The 18,146-nt window shown below is 56.5% G+C and overlaps 2 protein-coding genes across 2 annotated transcripts in view; one reads left to right on the forward strand and one right to left on the reverse strand.

Moving 5' to 3' along the window:
* Window positions 1-3,926: 3,926 nt before the first annotated feature.
* GNG7 (G protein subunit gamma 7) overlaps window positions 3,927-18,146 on the reverse strand; it is a 38,329-nt gene continuing 24,109 nt past the window's right edge. The window contains exons 3-4 of the mRNA XM_070944818.1: window positions 6,789-6,904; window positions 3,927-5,951 (exon numbers count right to left, since the gene is read on the reverse strand). Coding sequence (XP_070800919.1) covers window positions 5,826-5,951; window positions 6,789-6,869 — 207 coding nt within the window. The 5' untranslated portion in view covers window positions 6,870-6,904 and the 3' untranslated portion in view covers window positions 3,927-5,825. The remainder of the gene's footprint in view (window positions 5,952-6,788; window positions 6,905-18,146) is intronic.
* Window positions 8,017-10,130, forward strand: LOC139317740 (histone H1-like). Its single transcript, XM_070944812.1, has 4 exons — window positions 8,017-8,391; window positions 8,927-9,053; window positions 9,279-9,334; window positions 9,679-10,130. The coding sequence occupies exons 1-4, from the start codon at window positions 8,017-8,019 to the stop codon at window positions 10,048-10,050; spliced, it is 930 nt and encodes a 309-aa protein (XP_070800913.1). The 3' UTR covers window positions 10,051-10,130.

The following is an 18,146-nucleotide window of genomic DNA, read 5'->3' on the forward strand; positions in this document are numbered from 1 at the left end:
TAACTCAAAGACAGACTCCAATTCTTTTCTGTAGTTTTATTGTTGATCTGTTGGTACTGGAGGTCACTGACCTTGTACCTTTCTCTTTCAGGTATACATCTGGAATCAACTGTGGAACATGTGGTTGGACCTTTTGTACCCAGGAGGAGGGGCTAAGAGGTAAGGAGTGGTTACAGGGATTATGGGATATGTGGTTAGTTAACCCTTGAAGGTCCGGGTGGTCAGGGAGATGTAGTAGTTAGGCATTTATTATGACACCTCCTAATGTTTTTATTTAGATTTATTTTACTCCAGCAACTTCTAGAATCCAGGGGTGCTTTTAATTGCTTCCTCTCTGCTCCCCAGAAATGAGTTCATTAAAAGGGAACAAATGTTTGCCTTCCTCTCGAGCCAAGCCGTGTTCGCCGGTCTCTCTGTTCTAGAGCTGGCTGCGGAGTTCTGGGAGTTGAAGTCCCAGAAGTCTACAAGTCTTACCGGTAGTTGCCAAGTTTGGGGAGTCCTGCTCCAGAGAGAGAGGAGAATTCTGCAGAGCCGAAGCGGTTTCCTCTGGCAGCCAAACCCAAAGGGCAGATCACATCTGGCCTTGCAGGATCTCAGCTGAGCCCTGAAAGTGGCCCTTGGGTCTGGGCAGAAACTATCCAGGGTCCTCTTGGGTCCACAAAGAACTTTTGAGGCCGAAGAAGCTAAAATTGCACATGTAGGTATTTTGTACAAAGCTCGGGCAGAATCCAACAGCAGCCCTCTTCTTTTTCTGAAGAGCCTGGAGAGGTGGGGGGAGGGACAAGCACTTTGGGGGGGGATACTCCCAACAGCCCCCACAGCTGACGCACTTGTGTACACACCTCCACACACACAAAGGGGATTTCTCAGGATGGGGCTGAGCAGAAGCCCTGTTTCTCCAACAGGGCATCATCCTGGGAGTGTCAGTCTGCCCTGCTGAAAGCCCCGGATCCTATCACCTCCTCGGCCACTGGAGGGCCCTGTCCTGGATGCCACCCGCCCTGTCTCCTGGCAGACCACCCTAGCCCCTGCTCTCCTGCCCTCCGCTGCTGAAGGAGGCGGAAAGAAGAGGCCACAGCTGCTCAGGGAGACCTACTGAAGCCCAGTCTGTCATCTGCAGCCTGGCTCGGCAGGGAATCCGAGGAGGGACCCTGCAGTGCCCCCAGCCGGCATCCTCCTCCTTGGCTTGCCTCCTCAGGACCCTGGCCTCTGCACCGACGGTGCTCTTTCAGTGCTGGGCAGCCCACGGAGGCAAGGCAGGGTCAGCTAAGTCTGAGAGGCTGCCTTCGCACCAGGCTCCAGGGCTGCACAGCTCCTGTGCGCTGGGCCTCCCCCGGGAGAGTCTTTGGTTTGCACCAGCTGCTTGGGGAAGGATCATGGGCATCAGGCAGGGAAGCTAGCGGCTGGGCTGATTCTGTGCCCGGCACATGGGGAGATCCCTGGAGGCCGACAAACACCGCAGTAGCTTTGCACCACATACCTGGCCTGATCGTGATGGGGCCGCAGGCATTGTGCGAGAACAGCCGATCGTGTCTGCTGCATGATGACTTGAACAAAACTGTTGGTTGGTTAACTGGGATTCGATCCAAGGCAGAATTCTTATTCGGGTTCAGCCTCTTCAGCCAAAAAAATCCATTTGTGCCATCGGGGAAGTGCGAAGATCATTCTAGACTGAAGGACTGAAGCCTCTTCCTTCTGAATAAATTTACATTTCCAGGGAATTTGCCAATGGCCTCTAAACAAACCCTTATGTCAGTATTAAAAAATAAATCCTGGAAAACTGGTAAAGGGTGCGTGTGTGTTTAAAAAGAGGGCTGTCCGCTCTGAAGCTCATATCTAAACTCCAAAGCAGACCGTGGACAGCCTGAGTTAGAAGCACCTTGAAAACCAGGTGGATTTGTCAAAATGTTGCCAACTCGTCTTACCTTTTAATAGGCAGCAGGCAAATATCTTTTGATTCTAATTTCCTAAATACCAGAAAAATTCTGGGAAGAATTATTAAGCAGCTGATCAGTGGGGCATTTGGAAAAGAACCACATTTGGCTAAAGGCCAGCATCAGGAATAAATAGTGCCGGCCACTGTGGAGTGATCAGGTGAGGTGAGTAATGGCAAGGCAGTGGGGCCTTCAGCACAGCCGTCAGCCCGGCCTGATACAAAATGCATGGAAGAGGATGTGGTTATGCCGGCTGAACTCTGCTCCCTTCCCTGGAGAGGGGGCCAGTTGAACAAACTTAGCCCAGATTGAGCCCAGGTGGTCCGTGTCCGATTGGAAGGAAGGGGGGGCAGAGGTGGGGGACTCTCTTCTACATCCTGTGCTGCTCTGCTGGGATGCAGAGGTAGAAAGGCCGATTATCCCCCGGGTGGAGCATGGAGATAGGGAGGGCTGGGCATCCTTCCCACTTCAGGGATCTTCAGAAGGCCTCTGAAGACCTTTTTCACCAGGACTCCGAGGGTTTGCCCCAACCCTCTGGGCTAGCTACTTTCTCAGTGGCTAAGGCTGCAGAAGAGGCCTCCGTGGCGATGCTACCCTCTGCCCACCCAGCCACCCAAAGCTGCGTCACAGGAGGGACACACACACACACCACAGTGCACAAAGCTGCCCGAGGCAGAGGTGGGCAGGAGCCAAGGCATTTGGCCATCTCCACGCTCTCCTTCCCTTGCTCCGGAGGCTGCCATGGAAGCCGGCGTCTCTTTCCTGCCTGCTCCGCCCTGGGCAAAGCTGCGGGACGCCTCCGGGACAAAGTTCAGAGACGCCGCTATAAATAGCCCGTTTCTCCGCAGCTATTTTTAGTTCCCCGAGAGCTATAATTACCTTCTGCTGCTGCCCCGGCTGGCTGGCGCTACCGCCGGTCGCCCAGGGAGGGGCCGGGAACGGCGGCCAGCGGTCCGCTGCTTCTAGCCGGGGCGAGGAGGGCCGAAGACCGCAGGCAGGGTGTGGACTGTGGAGGGCACCGCCGGTGGGCAGCTGGCTAGGCGGCCGCAGAGCGCCGGAGACCGGCGGCGAGGATTTGGCTCCGCGGCTCTGTGGAGACGGGGGCTGGGAGCCTATGCGCTCCCTCTGTCCTTGCTCCCCTTGGCCCGAGGCTCTCCCCTGAATGAGAGCCAGCCAGGAGGGAAGGAAACGAGGCAGCGTCGGGTGGTCGTTCTTCTCTTCCCCCCCCCGGGCTTTGGAGAGGAAGTGTCGGGCCTGGATGCCCGCAGAGTGTGCCGTGTAACCAGCCCCCAGCCGCCCCACTGCAGAAGCCACAGAGCTCGCTCTGTGTGTATGTATAAGGGCTTCTCCTCCTCCCCCACCCTGGACTGACATGGCAACCAGGTGGATGCCATCCCACCCTCTATGCGCTCTACTCTTGGAGGGTAGCCCTCAGGGCAGACCAAGGTCATCCTGGGGACCTCTCCACCCCAGGTGCACCCAAATGGCTGAACGCCCATCTCTGGTTCTCTCTCACACACACATTGGCTGATTCCAAGAATTTTACACCTCCTCCCTTTCCCCCTTAGGGCTGGTATTCATGTCCCGTTTGTGTTGCCTTGAAGATGCCGACCACCCCTTCCTTTAGGACAGGTGGCCACTTTAGGCTCATTTGAGAGTCTGCTTTTCTTTTCCTGCTCCTCACCGGTATTCTGCCCTGTATTTGGCTGGCAGAGGCATTTTGTGGTGGGCAGGGTCTCTTCCCGCCTCGCGTGAGCTGTTGTGAGCAGGGCCTCCCCTTAATGGCACCTTGGAGGCCCTTCAGAGGAACTGAGGAGCCCAGTAGGTGGATGCTGGACAGACCCCCACCCCCACCCCCGTTTGCTCTGATCCTTAGCATTGTGGAGGCAACCCCCCCCCCCAGAATGCTGTCCCCCCCCCCCAAGACGAGATTACGGAGCAGTGCCTCAGGAGAGCTGCCTTCCCAAGTCGAGAAAAAACAGAATTTCCAGCAAAAGTGAGGTTTTATTCTTTGACTTATCAATTGACTTTTTTAAAACAGGAACCTCACAACATGTTCAGTACTAGCAAGTCAGTCAGTCCAGGGCACAAGGGAGAGGAACTGATTATAAAAGGGAGTGGCAGGAATTAGCAAGAAAAGATGACCAGACACAACCTTTCCCCCCTCCCCCGTTATAAACCTCCCTCTTTTTGGCAACAGGAATAGAGTTTGGCAAATAAGAACTATGTTCAGCAGGCTTTTTTCAAAAACTGCATCAATCCGTTTGTCACTTTGGTGAATTAAAAAACAATTGAAAGAGTTTAACACAAGGAGGGGAATCCCCCCCCCCTCTGTGTGTGTACTGTATAAAAGGTCCAGGTTCCCAGAGAGGAGAGGTGAGGAGGGTGACCCTGGGATCAAGGGCGGACAGAGGGGGAGGGCTTGCATATCCATGGAAGAGGCAGAGCTGAAAGCAGGGAAGACCCACCCACGTGAATGGGGAAGCAAATGCAAAGGGGGTGGGGATGGCGGAGGCTCCTGGGCTGGGATTCCTGGGGGGGGACTGCCCAGTGCCAGATTTAGGCATAAAACAAATAAATTTAGGGCCTCACAAAATTTCAGAATTTTTGTTGTTGCTGTCTTTTAGATTTTGTGTGGCTTTTTGTGTGTGCTGTATTTTTAAAAATCTTGGGTAGCAAAATTGTATGCATAATTTTACAAAGACTTTAGGTGTAAGCGATACTTTAAGGCCAAATGTTCTCAGCGGTACCAGGAAGAGACCATCAGAGAGCAGATGCTCCACCTCATTTTTGCAATGACCCCAGGGTGAGGGCTGCTTGGCACTCACTGGGGGGGGCATCGGGTGTGGCACAAGAAATCTAATGGCTGAGCCTTCCAGGAGAGCAAGGGGGCCCTAACCCTGCTGGCTGGGAGTCCCTGGAAATGCCCCACTCACTTCTGGGCAAGGGGAAAGGAGCACCAAGCTGCTGGCAGCCCTGCAGCTTCTCTGGCTTTGCACTGGGAGGAACGGGGGGGGGGGGTGCTAATCCCATTCTATCCCCCCAAGCTTCCCCAGCCTCAAAAACAAGGCCTCATTCAGCCCAGCCTCTCTTCCCAGCCTGGAGAAGAACAGTTCTCAGTCCTTGGAAGGAGGAGCTCATTCTGGACAGCAGATTCTCCGTTAAAGAAGCTGACACAATGCCCCCCCCCCAGCACTCCTATTCCCGCATCCAACCTGCTGGCATCCCCAGGACTCTCCAGAGACCTTCGTCCTCCATTCTGCTTTTTGGCCACTGGTTCCTCTCTCGGGGAGAGCCGGGACGGGTGCAACCAGCCAGGGCACAGCCCTCCCCAGCTTTGGCACCAGTAGGGTCTGTGGCGCTCGGCAGGAGGGTCCACAGAAGAAGCCCTCAGCCCACCTGGCCTGGAGGAAGCACTGCCTGCAAGTGTCCCTGGGGAGCCCAAGGGGCAGGGGGGCACTGGGGAGGGAGGGTGGGAGGAAACTCTACATGACCATCGCGGAGGTGGTGGGTATGATGGAGAGCACCCCAAAGGAGAAGTCGATGTGAGAAAGAGAAGGCATTTCTGCTTGGGAAGCCCACTCCTCAACAGTCCAGGACGGGCAACTGCAGGAAGGGCCTCTGGCAGCGGTCTTTGCCTGCCTGACGTGGTCCAGGTCTCCACCTGAGGGGCATCCTCAGTGCTGGACAGACCAGCTTCCTAGGGGTCCCCATCCCAGGACGGACCCTCAATCCTGGCCTTGCGCCCTCCTGACTCCCGGGCTCGGAATTCGGTCATCTGCCGGACAGGACAAATGGGCAGGGCGAGGCCTGATTCCCCCCCCCTTGTGCTGGGTGGAGATCAGGGCTGGGGGATGCGCCCGGCCTGGGGATGGGTTGGGGTGCGCCTGGCTATAGGAGGGTGCACGGCTTCTTGTCCTTGAAGGGGTTCTCCGAGGTGGGGACGCCAACAAGCAGGGGATCGTTCCTGGCCTGCTGCTCGCAGTAATTCATCAGCTCCAGGGAGGCTTTGGAGACCTGAGGAGGGAAGCAGCCACGTCAGCCAAGGGCGCCAGCAGATGGCAAGCGGCCGACTGGCCTCCGCCGGCCCTTTGAAGTCCAGCCTGCTTGGCCGCAGCCAATTTTAGCCCAAACCAAGGAAAAGGGAGAGACCACACCCACTAATTCTCATTTCCAACCTGCAGCAGGATCCCCCAACATCCCCCTCACATTCTGGAAGGGGGACCTGACATTCTGAGGGGGGGAGGTAAGGGCAGACCCTCTTCCCTTGCACAGTTGTCCCTAGTTTCTGGCTTTCCCTGTTCCTCAAGAGACTCACCTCACCTCCAGAGAAGTGGGCTAAGACAAGACTCAGCCACCCCCCCTTTCCCCCCCCCACAGCCCACAGGGAATAATGGCAATGCTAAATGCAGCTGCACTGAAACTCTTCCAAGAACCAGGCTCTGGAGGGCGATTACAAGAATTTCCTCCCTCCCTGCCTCGTTACCGTCTGATTCATAGCCTCTGATCATGTGCAGAGGCATTCTTGGGCCAAGGAACAACCGAGGCACGCAGACCTCTGCGCTAAAAGGTGCTCTCCCTCTTCGGTGGGTGGGTGCAACATCCCTGCCTTGGGCTGAGGGCCCAGAGACCCTCCCCCACTGTGGTGCTCTCAGAGGCCGCACTCTGCTTGCAGACCCTCCGTTCCCGCGCTGCTTAGAGCACCAGGAACCCACAGTTTGACCTTGAGCCAGAGGTTGCCTTCTATCTGTCCCCCTTCCCAATTACCAGGGCACCTGTCGCTCCCCTTTGCGTGCTTCCTCTCTCTCTCTCTCTCACACACACACACACAGAGGCTGCCTCCCCAGAGCCCACCTTGATCCTCTCCATTCCGGCCTCAATCCGCAGCTGTTCCACCAGCTTCCTGGCCTGGGCGATGTTGTTAGTGGCCGACATCGTCTGCCATGGAGGGGGGGTACATCCACCAGCACCTGGATGCGGGGAGAGAAACACCAGAGAAGGGGACACTTGGCTCCTGACCCTGCTCTGCCCCTCTCCAGGGGTGGAACCAGGCAGAATTGCCCCCTCCTCTCTTTGGAGACAGGTGCCCCTTCACTGTCAAGCTCAGGGTGGCAGTGCTACAAGCTGCCCTGGGGAGGGGGGCTTCAGCTGAAGGGAGTAGCCGCCTGACAACTTGACTTTCCTGTGTACCTAGGAAAAAGGCCCAAAGTCCCCAGAGCAGCTTTTCAGAAGCGGAGGCGCCCTGTGCACACAATCCTCCCCACCCCCGTGGGTGGAGCCCATGGTCATCTCGGCTCCTTCTGCAGCTGCATGAGGGCCCGCAGCTCTTCACCAGATGAAGACGAGGAACCTCCTCAGGCAGAGGCAGTCTATCTCAAGAAACCAAATGGTAAATGGGATTGAGAGGTATTCCGAGGCATCTGGCTGGCCCTTCCCTGCAAAGAGAAGCTGCAATTGTCTGTCTGCAGGATGAGACCAAACTGGCTCCTCGGGGGGGGGGGGAAGCCCTGAGGGGGCTGCTTCGTGGGTCCCACTTGGCCTCAGAGTTCAAAAGAAACAAGCTGCGCCCCAAGGCAGGCGGACGGACCAACTATCGGGCTCTGCCGGAGTTCCCGGCGGGGCCTCCCCGACTGACACCCTCTTCTTTCAGGGGCGGCCCGCGCGAGGGTCTTCCGTTCCTCCTGGACGGGGCTGCGAGGCGAGAAGGGGCTTCCAGAGCAAGCCAGGGAAGGCCCCGGCTGAAGGAGCCCCGGGGGCGGAAGGCAGAGCAAGGCGAGACCCCCTGAGAAGCCCCCCTCCATCCACCCCTCCCAAGGGCGCCACTGCCGGGGGGCTCCCTCGGCTGCTTGCTTCCTTGCGAGGTCCTGGCCCGAATGCCTCGCCCGGGGGAGGGCAGAGAGGCCGCACGCTTGTTAGCGGCTCCCGGGGCGCCACCTGCAGCCCTCCGGCCGGCCAATCGCCTACGAACCGGCAGGGGACCCGCGGCCGCCTTCCCCCTCCCCTCCCCTCCCCTCCCCCATAAAGCGGGCCCAGGTGCGGCCCCTCCCGCGGAGAGCGTCGGCCGAGCAGGACGACGCCGGAGATGGCGGGTAAGAGGCCGCTGGCCGAGCGGGGCGCGCCCTCCCCGCCCGGCCCCATGGGAACTGGAGTCCGCTCCCCGCCTCCCTCCAGCAGGCTCTCTTTCTCGGCCTCCGCAGAGGCGTCGGCGGCAGCCCGCTTCTCCAAGGGCCGCTATCCGCCCACGCTGACCATGGTCACCGAGGCCGTCGGGGCGCTCAACGAGAGGAAGGGCTCTTCCACCGCCGCCATCAAGCGCTACATCCGCCACAACTACCCCGGCGTGGACCCCATCCGCCTCAAGTACTACCTGCGCAAGGCTCTGCTCAAGGGGCTGGAGAAGGGCTACCTGGTGCGCCCCCTCAACTCCTCCGCCCAGGGGGCCACCGGCAGATTCAAGGTGAGGGAGCCCCCACTGCCTAGTCGAAGGGCTCTGTTCGTGGAAGGGGCTTGCCCCCTGCAGGGTCCCACTCTACCCCTCCCCTTGTTCAGCCTTGTTCAGTCACCCCCTGAAGCCCACAAGAAGAGTTGGGGGCAGACTTATTGTTCTCTAGGGTTCCTGATGGCCACAGCCCCCTGGACACAAGGGGGCATGGGGCTTTTCTGCCCAAGCCCCATGTGGCTCCAAACCCTTCTTGTAGCCCTCATCACATGTGCCTGGATGCCCACCCACCCACTTGGCTTCCTGGGGAGACCCTAAAGGGAGCCTTCTCCCACCCACCCCTTCCTGCTTGGCTATTGAGCATCGGGAAATGCCAGCCTTGCCAGGCCCTTGCCTGGACCATCCATGTGCCACGGCTGAGAGCATTTTGGTCCTGCGGGAGATGCCAGCCTCTCCTGCTTGGACCTGGCAGAGTCTGGCCTGCAACCGCAAAGGCTTTGGAGGCCCTCTGAGTGCCCCACTTGGCATTCTCCCTCTTGCCCCGATTTTGCAGTTGGCAGCCCTAAAACCCAAGAAGGGAAAGACGAAGGGGGTCCAGCCTGCCCAGGGGGAAAGCCCACCCCCAAAACCGGAGAAGAAGGCGGAGGGCAAGCCGAGGGTCGAGAACCCCAAAGGCAAAGGTAAGGGCTCTCCCTTCTCATGCACCATCCACCTCCAGAGACTGGAGGGCTGGGGAGGATGGAGGGTTGAGATCCCATGGCGTCACTGCCAGAAGCTGCACTGATGGGTCTGGCAGCTGAGGGTCTCGGGGGCCCGTTCTTCGTCTTGTGAGGTCCCGGCTGCAGCTTCTGCCTTGATGGAGGTCAGCCCAGTGGAGAAGGCGCTCATCCTGGTTCTCCCAGCAGATGCCAAGGGCAAGGAGAAAGCTGCCAAAAAGAAAGCCAAGGCTGAATCCGACCAGGTAGGTCCTCCAGGGGAGGGGGCGCTTTATGTAGGCAGCCCCAAGCAGTGGGGGCAGCTCAGCCCTTCCCTCATCGCCCAAGTCCTTGGGAGGGAGGTTTGCCTTTGGGCAGGAGAGAGTGACTTCCCCAAAGTCCAAGAGTTGCAGCCCCCTCCCAGCTGTTTGCCCCCTGGCCAAAGCTGACTCAGGGTAGCGTGTCTCTTGCCCATCACAAAGGCCCCAGATCACGACAGAGCCAAGATGATGCCCTCTGGGGGGGCTGTATCTGCCCCCCAGTGAGCCAAGAGATTCGGAGCTGGCTCCCCCCCCCCAGTACAAGGCCAAGCGCATCCGTCTTCCTGCAGGTCCTGGCTGCAGACCCCGTGAAGCAGAAGCCGAAGGAGAAAATGGCAGCCGAAGGAAAGGCTCCCAAGAAGCCGAGGCCCCCCAAGACCCTCCAAGTCAAACTGGCAAAGGCCCCCTCCAAGGCGCCCCCCAAGGGAGAAGCCAAGACAGCCACCAAGGGCAAAGCTCGTCCCAAGGCAGGAGCAGAAGATGAGGCTGAGCCCCCCGTGGGTGAGCGAGTCAAGGTGGCAAGGGGGAGCCAAGCCAAGAGCCAGGCCGGGGCCCCCAAGGCCAGAGCCCCCAAGGCTGGAGCCCCCAAGGCCGGAAAGAAGGCGGTGGCCAAAAGCAAGGAGAAAGAAGCCGAGGGGGGAGTGGGCCCAGAGAACGCCTGAGGTCCACGGTGGCCATTGTCAACCTGTAGTGCGATGCAGGAGGGCACCCCAGCTGCCTCCCAATGGCTGGCAGCCCGTCATGGAAGGAGGCCGATGCCCCCCCCCCAGGTGGAAGGCTGGGCAGTTTTAACAGCATTTTAAGCAGTCAGAGATGTTTTTCAATAAAGGTGTAATATTTGGCAAGAAGCAAACACATGGGCTGTTCCTGATTCTTGGCTGCAGTAGAGAGAAGCTGGGCTGAAGGAGATTCGGCATTTCCAGCTCCTGACTCGAGGGAGGAGGAAACACCCTCCCCCCCAGCAGATAACCTTGCACCTGCTCAGCCACAGGTGGGCCATGCACGCCACTCACTTCCAGCTGTTTGTTTTAGGAGCTGCTTTGCTCTAACATAGGCATTTTTGAGCAATGCTTTTGTTTGCAAGCTTCATTGTCTCAAATTATACTTTAGCATAACCTTTTCAGTAACAGAATTCTTGAACATAACTTTAGTTCCAAGGATGTTCTTGAAAACTCTTGAGTCCCGAGAGTCTGCATCCAGTTTTGGTCACCACAATATGAAAAAGGTGTTGAGGCTTTGGAAAGAGCGCAGAGAAGAGCAGCAAAGATGATTAAGGGACCGGAGGCTAAAATGATGAACAGCTGCAGGAATCTGGTATGGCTAGTCTAGAGAAAAGGATTAGGGGAGACCTGATAGCAGCCTTCTAATATTTGAGGGGCTGCCCTCAAAAGAGGAGGGGGTGAAACCACCTGAAGGCAGGACAAAAGCAAATAGACTCTCCCACAGAAAACACCTGGAGCCACAAAACCTGAGTAGGTGTGTGGGGGGGAGGGGTGTTCATGTGACTGGGTGGGAGTGAGTGACATCGAGTTGGCCACGCCCACCCAGGTTCTGTGGCTTCCTGTGTGCTGTTTTCTGTGGGAAATGGGTCCAAATGGCTCTGAGCGTTTAAGGTTGCAGACCCCTGGTCTAGGGGTTGGACTAGAACACCTCCAAGGTCCCTTCCAACTCTTGTCATTCTTAGAGTCAAGCTCGCATTTTCTTCAGAAAGTGTAAATTTAGTCTTCAGGGTTGCGAAATAAAACCACCCCATTTCCCAAAGGTTTCTTGCAACTGAGCGACTCTGCTGCCCAGATTCGGGGGACAGGCGCCCTTTGGGAGCCCCAGCTGGGGAACGGGGCACCCTTCACCCTGCAGCCTTGGGACTGGGTGGATCTCTTGGCTTTGTCTGGAGTCATGCTGAGCAGAGATCTGGGGCGGCTTCCAGATCCTCTCACGGTCACAGGATCTGGTTGGGGCTGTGCTTGTAGCAGCCGAGCCCCACACAAGGCACCCCCTCCCAACTCCCCTCCTGAGTGGGTTGGAGGCACCTGGAATTATTGGCACCTGGGAAAGGCAGCACCAGCGCCCATTCAATGTGGGATGGCAGAAAGCCTGGGATGTCCATCAGGGCTGGAAAAAAAATGGAACTTGGAACTTAAACTCTTTTTTTGGGTGGAGGGGGAGCCGACACTGGCAGCCCTTGAATTACTCTAAAGCAGCGATCGATCGTGTCTCCTCTGCAGACTCAACGTGCCAAGCCGCCAAAACCTCTACCACGGTGTCTCCTCCCTCTCCTCTGCCCACCCCGGTTTGCCAGGGTCCCTCCTATCACACAATGCTGTGAACGGGTTAAAGCCCCTCCCCCCCCCCCGGGCCCAATGAGGACTAGAGACTGCTAACTCTGGGTATCTGCAGATGCTGTCCAGGATGGCCCTGGCATCTTTTGAAGCAGCCTGGCACGCCTGGCTCAGGTTCAGCTTGTGATTCACCCACACCTCCCCCCCGTCCTTTCCGCCCCTTGTTCTAGCTTGCCCAGCTCCTCCTGAGCCTTCACGCTGCCCTTGGGGTGATCCATCTTTGCCTTGGTGGCAGATCTGGCACTCCTTCGGCCTGACATGGCACAACAGAGGCTGTAAACGGAAGAGCCGTTCCCGGGAGCACCTTGCCAAAGGCCGAGAGGCTCCTCAGGTCCCTCGCTCGGGAGCCAGAGCCAGACAGATTCAGCAGCTGGGGAAAAGGAGGCCGGGCAGGCAGGCGGCTGCTCTTTGCAACCCCCGGAGCTCCGGACTCCCTCCCAGCCCTCCTGGGAAACGTGCAACAGCCACCGGCGCTGCTTTCTCACAACCTGGCCGACGCCAGCGAGCATTTCAAGCGGCTGCACGCACCGGGCCAGCTTCCAACCTGGCCCCTGGGCACGTGCGCGCCTGGCGAGGTCTCTGCACAGACGGAGAGAGACGCAGCGCTGGCAGCTGCTCCCATCGCCGAGCCTTTCCCACGGCTACAGCACCGGCAGTTGCTTCAGAGGCATGCTGCCAGACCATGGGCCCTGATTCCCCCCCCAGCAGCTCCCACCAGGCATTATGGCTGCCCTCAACAGCCCTGCGAGGCAGGACAGACCAACTCCTGAGCTCAAGGTTCCAGAAGAGCAGCTTCTAATGGAAGCGAGGCTTATTTACTTAGTTAGTTAGTTAGTTAATTTTATTTAATTTTATTTAATAATTTAATTTTATTTAATTTTATTTAATTTAATTTAATTTATATACTGCCCTTCTCCCAGAAGGACTCAGGGCAGTGTACAGCCAAAATAACACACACAGATATAAAATTTAAAAAAAATTTAAGAAATATTAAATAATTTGGCCCATATCTAATTAAATTAAAACTACCCGTTTTGGACATTTAAAAATTAAAAGTTAACGATTAAAAATTTAAAAATTAGGCCAGCCCGGCTTGTTGGCATAAAAGTGTCTTGAGGGCCCGGCGGAAGGTGCGTAAGTCGGGAATCCTCCGCATCTCTGGGGGCAATTCGTTTCAGAGGGCAGGAACCCTCACAGAGAAGGCTCTCCCCCTGGGGTCGCCAGCCGACATTGTTTGGCCGACGGCACCCGGAGGAGCCCCTCTCTGTGGGAGCGAATTGGCCGGTGGGAGGCTATTGGTAGCAGAAGGCAGTCTTCTAAATACCCAGGTCTAAACCATGGAGTGCTCTGAAAGTGGTAACCAATACCTTGAATCGCACCCGGAGGACCACCAGAAGCCAGTGCAGCTCGCGCAGGAGAGGTGTTACATGGGAGTGCCATGACGCTCCCATAATCACCCGCGCGGCTGCATTCTGGACCAGTTGGAGCCTCCGGGTGCTCTTCAAGGGGAGCCCCATTAGAGAGCATTACAGTAGTCCAGGCGGGACGTGACGAGGGCATGAGTGACTGTGAGTAGGGAGTCCCGATCCAGAAAGGGACACAACTGGTGGATCAGGTGAACCTGATAAAAAAACCCCTGGCCACGGCCATCACATGTTCTTCTAAGGACAGCCGTGCATCCAGGAGGACACCTAAGTTGTGAGCCCTCTCCGTGGGGGCCAACGACTCGCCCCCGATAGTCAGAGATGGCACCAACTGACTATATCGGGACGCCGGGAGCCACAGCCACTCAGTCTTGGATGGGTTGAGCTTGAGCCTGTTTCTCCCCATCCAGATCCACACAGCCTCCAGACACCAGGACATCACGTCAAGGGCATCATTGGGGTGGGCTTGTGCACAGGGGTCTTCTGCCCCAGCCCATTGCCCCCTTGCTTGGCAATAGCAATAGCACTTAGACCAGTGGTGAAATCTAAAATTTGTTACTACCGGTTCTGTGGGCGTGGCTTGGTGGTGGGGGTAATGTGACGGTGGGCGTGGTCCTTTTTTTTTTTTTTTTTTACTTTTAAAACCAAGGCATGGCCCGTGTCCTGGGTTGCAGAGAGTCTCAGGCCCTGGGTCCTCAACTGATGCTATGTAACACCAGGTCGGTAGTTAATAAAGCCCCCCTCATCTGTGATCTTATTATGGAGGGGGGTGCGGACCTGGCAGGAATTACAGAGACCTGGTTGGGCAAGGAGGGGGGGGGGCTTCCCCTCGTTGAAATGTGCCCTCCAGGTTTCTGTGCATTTCATCAGCCGTGGGCTCAGGGGAGGGGTGGGGGAGTAGCGGCAATTATTAGGGAAAGTCTTTGTCCGAGGGAGGCCACTGTTCCTCAGATAGCCGGATGTGAGTCCCTTTTTGTGAAGTAGGGTCGTGGGGTGCAGATGGGTTTGCTACACCTGGTTCCCTGCCACGTGGCGGCGACTCTGCCTGAGCTACTTGACGTGATTGCTGGGGTGGCGGTGGATACCCCCAGACTTATTGTCATGGGGGATTTCAACCTGCCATCCGCTGGTGAGGCGTCAGAGGTGGCTCGGGAGTTCGGGGACACACTCTGGACTTGATTTTCATCTCTGGTCAATGGTTGAATGAGCTTGATAGAGGGGACTTAGACATCAAACCCTTGTCATGGACAGATCATTCCCTCCTTCACTTGGACTTTCAAGCCGCTTCCCCCCACCGCAGGGAGACGGAACCTACCAGATGGTTCTGTCCCAAGTGCCTGATGGACCCTGAAAGGTTCCTGATGGAACTTGGGCCGTTTCCTGAGACCCTGGCACACGACTCAACCGAAGACCTGGTGGCCACCTGGGATAGTGCGGCCGCCAGAGCTTTGGATTGCGTCATGCCTTTGCGGCCTCTGACCCGATGCCGATCTCAATTGGCTCCTTGGTTCTCCGAGGAGCTGATTGAGATGAAGCATCAGAAAAGATGTCTAGACAGCATCTGGAAGACTAGTCAATCCGAATCTGACCAGACACAGGTGAGGTTTTATATCAAGGCCTACCTAGTGGGGATAAAAGCGGCAAAATCTAACTATTTTTCCACTCTTATCGCATCTGCAGAGAACCGCTCTGTTTAGGGTGACCCACTCCCTTTTTCGGGGGGGGGGGAGTGCGGGAAGATCCCTTGCAGGGTCGAGCTGAGGATTTTGTGCAATTCCTGCATGATAAAGTCGCTCAGATTCGGGAAGGCTTGAACTCTGACTGGGTGAGGGAGGGAGACGGGGATTGGTCTTGAGAATGTTATCTGGGAAGAGTTTGACTCTGTGACTCCCGAGGACGTGGACAGGATTCTGGGAAAGCTTAGTGCTGCCACATGCTTATTGGACCCGTGTCCCTCCTGGTTGGTACTGGCCTCCCAGGAGGTTACACAAGGCTGGCTCCAGGGGATTATAAATGCTTCTTTGAGTGAGGGTGCCTTTCCCACCGCCTTGAAAGAGGCGGTGGTGAGGCCCCTCCTTAAGAAGCCTTCCCTGGACCTGGCTGTATTAGCAAACTATTGTCCGGTCTCCAACCTTCATTTTGTAGTGAAGGTTGTTGAGAGTGTGGTGGCATGACAGCTACCCCAGTACCTGGAGGAGGCTGTCTATCTAGACCCGTACCAGTCGGGCTTCAGGCAGGGGTACAGCACGGAAACGGCATTGGTCGCATTGGTTGATGATCTCTGGAGGGCTCAGGACAGGGGTTCCTCCTCTGTCTTGGTCCTATTAAATCTCTCAGCAGCTTTTGATACCGTCGACCATGGTATCATGCTGCAGCAGTTGAGGGGGTTAGGAATAGGAGGCACCGTGTACGGTGGTTCTCCTCCTTCCTCTCCAACCGTTCACAGTTTGTGTTGGCAGGGGGGCAGAGGTCGACCTCGAGGCACCTTGGTCCTCTCACCCCTTCTGTTCAACATTTGAAGCCGCTGGGTATCATCCGTGGTTTTGGGGTGAGAGTCCACCAGTACACTGATGACACTCAGTTGTACTTCTCCACCCGACCACCCCAATGATGCCCTTGATGTGATGTCCCGCTGCCTTGATGTGATGTCCCGCTGCCTGGACTATACCGGCATCCCGGTATAGTCAGCTAGTGCCATCGTTGACTATTGGGGGTGAATCTTTGCCCCCCACAGAAAGGGCTCGCAATCTGGGTGTCCTGGATGCACGGCTGTCTTTAGAAGAGCACATGACGGCCATGGCCAGGGGGGCTTTTTATCAGGTTCACCTGATCCGCCAGTTGCGTTCCCTTTCTAGACCGGGACGCCCTACGCACAGTCACTCACGCCCTTGTCATCTCCCGGCTGGACTACTGTAATGCTCTCTACATGGGGCTCCCCTTGAAGAGCACTCGGAGGCTCCAACTGGTCCAGAATGCGGCCGTGCTGGTGGTTATGGGCGCAACTCATTGCGCCCATGTAACACCCCTCCTGCGTGAGCTGCACTGGCTCCCAGTGGTCTTCCGGGTGTAATTCAAGGTGTTGGTCACCACCTTTAAAGCGCTCCATGGCATAGGACCAGGGTATTTACGGGACCGCCTTCTGCCACCAATAGCCTCCCACCGACCAGTTCGCTCCCACAGAGAGGGACTCCTCAGGGTGCCGTCGGCCAAATTATGCTGGCTGGCGACACCCAGGAGGAGAGCCTTCTCAGTGGGAGCTCCTGCCCTTTGGAACGAACTGCCCCTGGAAATATGTACAATCTCTGACCTCCGGGTTTTTCACTGTGTCCTCAAGACCCTGTTCTTCCGACAGGCGGGGCTGTCTATTTAAGTGGTTTTTAAATTGGAGTTTTAACTTGGGGTTTTAAATTTTGGCTGAAACTGTTTAATTGATTTTAATTACTTTTAATGATTATGTCTGTATATTTATGTTTTTAAATTGGCTGTACACCGCCCCGAGTCCTTCGGGAGAAGGGCGGTATATAAATAAAATTAACATTTTTTTAACCTCTTTCGGGGAAGAGGTTGTAAAAAAATGCTTTCAAAAGGATTTGATGATCCCAGCTGAGTTGCCTGATCATTAGAGGGTTTTTAAACCCTCTGTTGATCAGGCAACTCAGCTGGGATCGTCAGAGGCATTTAAAAGAAAAAAAGCCTCTGATGATCGTGCGGCTCAGCTGGGCATGGGGGGGGCAGGGATTTTTGCTACCGGTTGTCCGAACCACCCGCCTCCATTGCTACGGGATCGGGCGATCCGGTCCGAATCGGGAGCATTTCACCCGTGACTTAGACTTATATACCGCTTCAAAGTGCTTTACCGTCCTCTCTAAGTGGTTTACAGAGTCAGCCTCTTGAATCTGGGTCCTCATTTTACCAACCTCAGAAGGTTGGAAGGCTGAGTCAACCTTGAGCCTGGTGAGATTCAAACTGCCAAACTGCTGGCAGCCAGTGATCAGCAGAAGTAGCCTGCAGTACTGCACTCTAACCACTGCGCCATTGCGACTCTTGGCAGCTTCCCTTTGGGGCAAGAGCTCCCCACAAAAGCAAAGGAGGCATCCCAGCGACCAACAAGGCCAGGTCAGCCACAGAGGGGGAGGGGAGAGATTCCCTAGAGGTGAGCCTCCAGGGCACAGCTGGGTCTAACTTCACCTTCCCCGCCAAACAGCAGCACATTTTGCTGCCAATGAACAATCAAGTCAAAACTTGAGGATTAAACCCAGCTACTGTGGTGCCAGCTAATTTAATACCTAAATTAATCTATTTTTTAACAGCTGTTGGAAGACTGACTGATGCCGACTGAAAACATAAAAGAAACCCACCAAGATAAGCAGCATTTTCTCACGAGGGGGCAGGGTTGCTTTCCTTCCAGGCTAATTGCAGCTTTGGTGCGAAATTGCTGAACTGGGCGCCAGGAGCTGGCAGAGGCAGAAACGGGGGTGCCTTGTCAGCTACTCTTTCCCAGGGCCGCCCCCACTTTTAGATCTGCCCCCCCCACCCCAGAGAGGCTTCCTTAGCAGCAGGCTGAGGACCAACCAGCTCACCTCTTTGGCTGCTGGAGGGAAGCCCCCTTGCCTGGCTCTGTGGGGTGGGCTTCATGAGAGAGGAGCTGCTCCTCCCCCAGAAAGACTTGGCAGTCAAAGCCAGGGGATCCTCTTCCCTGCCTCCCAAGGGCCGTCTCTCAATCCTTGAGGGATGGTAACCGGCCTGCTGAGGCCTGAAGGGTCCCTACCACCCGCGGATCCCTTGGCCAGTCGCTTTGCTGAGGAGGCGGCTCCCACAGCCTCCTTGGTTTCTGGCCCAACCCAGGAAGGCTGCAGGCTCTGGAGCTGGGCTTTTGATGCACCAGCAGCCCCACACTGTGGCGCCCACCTGCATCAGTGGGGTGGAGAGACTTTGCTTCCAAGAAGCCCCCCCCCAGAGAGCCCAGGAATAACAGAGTAATAGAAGGGACCTTGG

The sequence above is a fragment of the Pituophis catenifer genome, unplaced genomic scaffold (genome assembly GCF_029215685.1).
Source record: "Pituophis catenifer annectens isolate HBS135680 unplaced genomic scaffold, rPitCat1.0.hap2 SCAF_1, whole genome shotgun sequence".
NCBI classification, from domain to species: Eukaryota; Metazoa; Chordata; class Lepidosauria; order Squamata; family Colubridae; genus Pituophis; species Pituophis catenifer.